Genomic DNA, 7,364 nt, shown 5'->3' with positions numbered 1-7,364 from the left:
GCTTCCAATGTGTATCCATTTCCATTGACCATGTTGTATTTATGACTTTTCTTGAATACTTTTACTTTAATCTATTCGAGTTGTTTAATTATGATTTATATGTATGGAAGTTGTATGTATAATTGGTATTGTTGGAAGTCAAGAAAAAGATAATCATACAAAATATATCAATTCCCACACGTTACAACACTTTCTCACTTTCAATGAATCCAAAATTGAAATTTTGTTCGTGGGTGGTTGACAAATTGAGCAAAGTGCTTAGCTTAATTTCTACTTTTGCGTACATTGAAGTTAATTTAAATTCAGCAAGATATGGTTCTTTCTAATCTTATTATTACACTCACATCTAGATTTTAGTCATTACAAAAAAAAAACTTATCTTTTTATGGAAAAAAATAGACACGCAATTAGTTGCTTCAGAATTTTTTGAAAATAATCATAATTTAAGATGCAAAAGAAATTGTCGCTAAGTTGATGGCAGATTATCTTTGTCTATGCATTTCTTGAACACTTTCATTTTCGTCCCCTAGTTTTAGCTGAGACAACAAAATTAATGATGTTTTTTGAAGCGTTAATGGTATATTTAGAAACACAAATTAGTATCTTTAATTAAAAAATATTCTTAATTAGTTGTTTTTTATATTGGTTATGTACTTATTATTATATCACTATTTTGGTAAAAATACGAAATGAAAATTATTAATTAGTATAGATTTAATGTGAATCCATGGTATGAAGTAGCATTTCGTGGATAATCGAGTGCCAAATCTTGAAGACATTTTGCTGAAATTTTGGGGTAGTTTGACTTGTAACAAGGGGAATCATTCATTTTTGTTCGTATGAGATTTAATAATTGTAAAAATATACATTAAAATTGATTGCTAATAGTAAAGTCTCATGTGCCGACAGAGTAGTGATGCACATGATTTAGAAATGTTGATATTAAATAATTATGGGCATTGAATGTCCAAATATAATATGCAAGGTGGTCTTCCCACAAATAAATTCATTGTTTCCACACAATTATTAATTGTTGACATTAAAATTGGAGGTATATGTCTTATGTTTTACTGCATTCAATAGGATGTTACTATACCTTGAATTTGTGTCATTTCTTTGCTGTTCCGCCTCATTAATAAATTGTGATGGATTCGATTATACAAATTCGAAATTTTTTTTTTCATTCATTTTATTTCTGATATAAAATCGATGAATATGGATCCAACGAACAATGCATAGCTGACGACACTGGTTACATCACCACCATTCACCTCCAAGGTGACCATCGCTGGTTCGAAAAATAACGGGAATGATATTACAAATGGCCTGCTCCGGACCGGTGCAGAGCCTCTCGCGTCCCCTCCTCCCTGCTTTACTGGTGGTTGCAATGGCGGATCTACTAAGGGAGTGTAAGGGGCAATTGCCCCTCCTCAATATTTTCCATTTATATTAAACAGTTAATCAGTTAAAAAAAGTTAATTTTTATAAATGTCCCATCTCAAACTTCTAAAATTTCTTTATATATATTTTTGCCTCTGCTGAATTGAATTTCTGGCTCCGCCCCAGAATGAATGGACATATAGACACCCAAATACATAATTTTAATCCACAAACAACTTTTAAAACAAAATCAATTATGAATCGATCCTTAAGCTCTAATGCTACTATTAGAAAATATTATCATCATCTAATAATACACAATGGAAACATTGCTGCTATTTTACTCTTTCGCGTGCACACAACAGCAACAAATAAGTCTCACATAATAAACCTAATTATCTTATTTGCACTTTAACTTGAACAGATAATTTCATTGACACATGTTTGTCATGTCACCTAATTTTGATTCAAATGATAAGTATAAATAATTTATTAGTATCCGAAGCAATATTTAAAATAATTTAAATAGTAGATGGCCGTTCGCAGCAATATTTATGAATAATTTTATGCCAAATTGAATTTTGATCAAGTGAGTGAGTGAATTGAAGATTACAATTTTGAGTTTTGAAAATTTGCCACATCACGTCAGTTTTGTGATCGTCAATTTTCAAGTAGTCTATTCAATTCATTTAGAAAATAAAATAGTGAAAATGATAGTATATAGTACTAGTAATTAAATCAGAGCATCAAGAAATTAATCACGCGTGCAGTTATGGAAGCATACGCACACTCCAAACATAAACAGGTTGAAAACAATTTAAAACTAGCCATTGAAAATAGAGAAATAATAATAATGTCTGTATAAATATTATCTGGCCATTTAATTATATGATGGCCGGTTATTAAATACATAATTGAAGGTTGATGGTGAAGTAGAATACCATGCAACGACGTCACTTTCTTCTTTGAAGACAATAATAATTTTCAGATAAAGGTCTCTTTCACCAAACTATTTGTTTTTTGACTATAATTTCGTTTGGTCTTAACTCTTCCATGCATCATACTTTTAGAATTAAAGTAATTCTCATATTTATTTATTTATTTGGAAAGGAAGTAACAAAATTGTGAAATTATTCGTTTTGATATAGAACTCGGATTAATCATCTTCGACTTTGGGAAAAAATAAAATCAAATTGCTAAAAGATATAAGAAACTCCGACCTTCCAAGTACGTTTTGCAGTTAACCTAACTTTCGAAACTTGCATGGTAATTTTGAACATTTAATTTGCTTTTAAAACATGGAATAAAACCCCGTGGTAATTTTGAACATTCTATTTCTATTTGCTCATTTGGTTCATTTTGCAAACACGGACATGGTGTATATAATGCACGATCAGGATAAAAAATAAAAGATAAAAATCACTTTGAAGAGCCAATACCAATCAAATTCAGAAACAAATTTACTTTTTTTTATTAAAAATAAAAATATTCAGTTTGTCTTTTTAGAAAATCATAATGTCGTCTTTTAAGGCTTTTATTTTCTTGTGTACGAGCTAACAAAATAAGTTAAAGGAGTATGCAAATATATCCTTAAAATTGAACTATCATCTGCAAGTTGTTAGAGTCGTCGTATTTCATTCCGGACCGTCCCAACTTCCAAGTTACTTGAATCATTTTCTTTTATGGCAAAAAACAAAATATTTAATCTCACTTGTTCTATTCTTTTCTTATACTTTACTTTTTTCTTTTTTTTTTCGCACTTTATTCTATCTTCTACTTTATTTTATCTCCATTTAACCCATCAAACACAATTCTTTGAATCTTATGCCGAAAAGAAATTACTTAGGACGAAGGGGATACTAAACAAAAATACAATATCTTGAATTTCAACTAAAGTTGAGGCCATCCACATCTCGAATTTTAAGTTCATATTAATTATATAAACATTATATTCAAATTAAATCCAGGTGATAACAAAATATAAACATGCTATTAGAAAAAAAGGAAAAAGAATGCAATAAATTAAAATAATTATGAAAATAAAAAATAAAAGAATGTGGAATTAGGTTTTGAATTTATAATTTTTATTTTAAACATAAATTTCAATAAATAAAAATGAAATTTTATAATTAAGTACTATAATTTTAAAACATGGTGACTTCCCATTGACCGAAAAGGCGACAGTTCTTGTTCCATTACTTGGCCGAGGGACAGATGGGGGACGGGACATGATGACACATCCTTGTTGTGGATGGTCTGAGTTTTTTTTAGTTTATAACATCTCAAGTATTGTGAACCGTGAAGAATTACAAATCATACGCACCAAAAGAGTACGAGAAATGAAGAGATTTCTTCAAACCGAAGAGATGCAACGTTGAAGGAAAAGCGAGGAGCTACTTTCATATTTGAATGTTAGGGATGCCTTTCAACTGCAGTTTTAATTTATGGAAGAGTGCATGAGGCTTCTCTAGACCGATAGCCGATAGGTGCTGCAAATTTGTTCGCCAACTCCACCAGTCTTGTTTTGTCTCTTTCAATGGCATTAATCGAGTTGTAATAACCAAGCCAAGGTTGATAAGCTACTAGGTGTACTTCTTTTGACACTATGTAGACACTGTCAATCTGGTTATTTTCTCTTGCATCTTCTGCTTTGTTGCCATTATGGTGGCTATGTGACTAAATGATCTTTAGCCAGTTTCTTTTCAACCCATATAACCTTAAACCTTTGGATGACTGTGTTGTGATATAAGTATATATCAGCGAACCGATTCAAATTAAGTGAGATAAGTCTTTATTGTTGAATATCAATAGATAAAGTCTCAATGATTATCACTTTACATTAGTTTTTGCATATTTCACTAAGCATACATTATTAACTATGCTCTACTTTGAGTTGTCATTTTGTACTTTGTTTTAGTTGGACTTACTGTTTTTTTATGCAAGATTCATTACCTGAAAAGAGTGACCAAGGCTCTCATCTGTTTCATCATATTCAAAAATAAAAATACTGGAACAAAGATCCATACAACATGCAAAAATCTTGGAGACAAAGACCTCTAAAACGGGGGCAAAAACGTGAGTAGTCATTTACAATCTATATGCAATGAGATGTTAATTTCGTTGGTTTTGAAATATAGTAGTAGTATTTCTATCAAACGTGTAACGTTCCTACATATAGAAAGAAAGGAGACATAAAATCCTATGAAAATAAACTACCCATGTCTATCATTTTATAATTCTATATATCATGCCTCAAACATAGATTTTGAAATCCATTTATGTTTCAACTTATTGGAATTGGGATTAATTGTCTATAAATATATGGACCATATGCCATATCTAAATTTTGGTTTCCAAACAATTTCATTTATATGGTAAAAAACTAGTTGAGTTTGTATTTTTTTTAAAATTTGACATAAGTCTAATTTTCTTTGTCAATAACTCAATTTTTAAAGTTGGATAAATAACCCAAAGGTACCTATAGAAACTCTAATGTTGGATTTCAATCTTCAAGTGATAAAAAAGATCAAGAAAATTACTCACAAAACAATTCCTAGTAATAATCTTCCCTTAGTCGTAGTTTCAGTACATTCCGCAAATAGGGAAGAGAAAAAAATACGAAAACTTTATACGTAGTATTGGACAAAGATACCCATGGAAAGCCCTCGATGAAGCTTTCTAATGGTATATAGTGTAATGGGATTTGATCATCAAAAGTGATAAGAAAATAGCATGAAATTTGTTGTAACAAAACTATTCCTTATTTGTTACTGTGTCTCCATGCAGAAGGAAATCAACATATATTGAATATCACAAATTCTAATTCTATTGCAAAAAGATGAAGAAAACTATACGAAAACAAGCTAGAACACTAGACAAAGGTATCCATTAAAAGCTCTCAATGAAAGCTTTCTGATGGTACATATCATGTTGGATTCTAACTTTCTAATCATTTAAATTGATGAGAAAATAACATGAAAATTCTTGAACAGAAACTATTCCTAATTTGTTATCTATCATCATACCAAAGGAAGTCAACAGAGATTGAAAAACACAAACTCAATTTTCATTATGATTTTCCTTTAAGTGCAAACAAAGAGAGTGGTACTTCCAATTCATTAGTAATGAAGCATTAGACAAATGTACCCATACAAAGCTCTTGATGAAAGTTTTCCAATAGGAAGTCAATTAAGATTGAAAAACACACATTCAATTTAGACAGAGGAGAACTTCCAATTCAAGGAAAGGAGAGAAAAACAAATTAGACAAAGGTACGATACCCATTGATCAAAGCTTTCCATTGGCACCTATTTATAATTATCATCAAAGAAAATAGCAAGAGAGTTGTTATGAAACTAGTATTTGTAATTTGTTTTCCCATCTTTATACAACAGAGATTGAAAAGCACAAATCCAATTTTAAAGATAATAATCTCTCTTAACTGCAACAGATGAAAGGATTACAGCCAATTTAGTTCAAAAGAAGCACTCCTAATATTAGTGGATGCTAGAAATGTGGAATCAGTTGCTGCAAACTAGAATTCATCCAATCCAAGTAAGAGATGCAGGGCAAGTTTTGGAAGCAGAGAATACAATTTAGATAGCAATTCCCAAAAAAGTAGAGCTAACCCGAATCATCGAATCTTGTGAAGAATGTCGGAGATGAGCTTGTCCATGTCGAGTGCCTTGAGCGGCGGAAAGGGCCTCTTCATGCCCAGCAAGCTGACGAAGACCTCTCCCCCTTCCTCACGAATCTCGAAGCAGCCCCTCCTCGGCTTCTCCCCGTTGACCACCACGTTGACTCCGGCGACCTCCTTCTCAAGCTCCTCCTTCACCTTCATCGCCCTCCTCTTGAACTGTGTGCACTGTTTGCAGTGCTCTATCACGATAGTCTTCGCGCCTTCCGCTTTCTCCACCGCCTCTCCACCTTCTTCCTCGCTGGAAGCCTTAGTCTTGGTTTCGGCTTTGGCTTTGGCTTTGGCTTTGGCTTTGGTTTCAGCTTTGGTTTTGGTTTCGGCTTTGGGTTTGGTTTGCTTCTTCTTGGGTGGCTCTGGGTCGGCAGCGACGGCGGCGCTGGAGAGGCGGGCGGACCTCCGGACAACGGGGGCGGCTTCTTCGGGGGTTGTCTGTTTCCGTTTGGGTGCCATTTTGAAATTGGACGGAAAAGGGCAAGTGTAAGAATGTTTGTTATCTGGTTAGATTCCTTTAAATAGGCATATTTCGATGGGGAGATGATTTTCCCGCCATTTTGAACGGATTATTGGATCGTGGCTGGTTTGAGCTGAAACCCTAGCAAGGGGGAGGCGGCCTGGGCTGGGCTGGGCTACATTAACAAGGCTACAAAATTGGGTCAGATTAGACTTATCAATTGGGTTGGGCTTGCCTGTCCTAGCTTGGTCTAGACCTGATCCATCGATGAAGTGAATCGGGCTTGGCCTAACTCATTGTTTGAAGTAAGCTCCAATTGGGTCGTTTTGTAAACCCGGGCACACCACAGGTCTAGGCCCTTCCGGAGCCTAGCCCAAGACGGCCAGGCAGAGGCCCACCTTATATAATTAATTTTTTTAATGTAATTAAGTACTCCCCTCGTCCCATAATAAGAGTCACACTTTGTCATTTTGATTCGTCTCACAATAAGAGTCACACTTCATTTTTACTATAAATGCCAAGTAGGTCTCACATTCCACTAACTCACTTCACTCACATTTTTATTATAAAATCAATGTAAAAAAGTGGGTTTTATATTCACTAACTTTTTCAATTCAATATTCTTTACCTTTCTTAAAACTTACTTTCTTAAAACTTATGCATACCATAAGAGTGACTCCTATCGTGGGACGGATAGAGTAATTAATAATTAATAATCTATGCAATGAACTGCTCATAGTCTACTATATACACAAATTCCCAACCAGATCCATATTAATGCAACATTCACTTTTGACTGTATTCAATTTTTTTATATTTTTTTACCAACGTTAAGAG

The 7,364-nt window shown here is 33.2% G+C and overlaps 1 protein-coding gene across 1 annotated transcript; it reads right to left on the bottom strand.

Annotated features, from left to right (window-relative positions):
• Nucleotides 1-5,727: 5,727 nt before the first annotated feature.
• LOC121790532 lies at nucleotides 5,728-6,608 on the bottom strand. Its single transcript, XM_042188727.1, has one exon. It carries the CDS (start codon nucleotides 6,524-6,526, stop codon nucleotides 6,014-6,016), a length of 513 nt encoding a protein of 170 aa, XP_042044661.1. The 5' UTR covers nucleotides 6,527-6,608; the 3' UTR covers nucleotides 5,728-6,013.
• Between the last annotated feature and the right edge of the window lie 756 nt (nucleotides 6,609-7,364).

Source organism: Salvia splendens, unplaced genomic scaffold (assembly GCF_004379255.2).
Source record: "Salvia splendens isolate huo1 unplaced genomic scaffold, SspV2 ctg540, whole genome shotgun sequence".
NCBI lineage: Eukaryota > Viridiplantae > Streptophyta > Magnoliopsida > Lamiales > Lamiaceae > Salvia > Salvia splendens.
The sequence above is the reverse complement of the archived record's forward strand: the minus strand, read 5'-3'. Positions and strand labels throughout refer to the sequence as shown.

Bases quoted from the DNA above. Each gene is read 5' to 3' on its own strand.
- LOC121790532 (XM_042188727.1), bottom strand. From the start codon at position 6,526: ATGGCACCCAAACGGAAACAGACAACCCCCGAAGAAGCCGCCCCCGTT.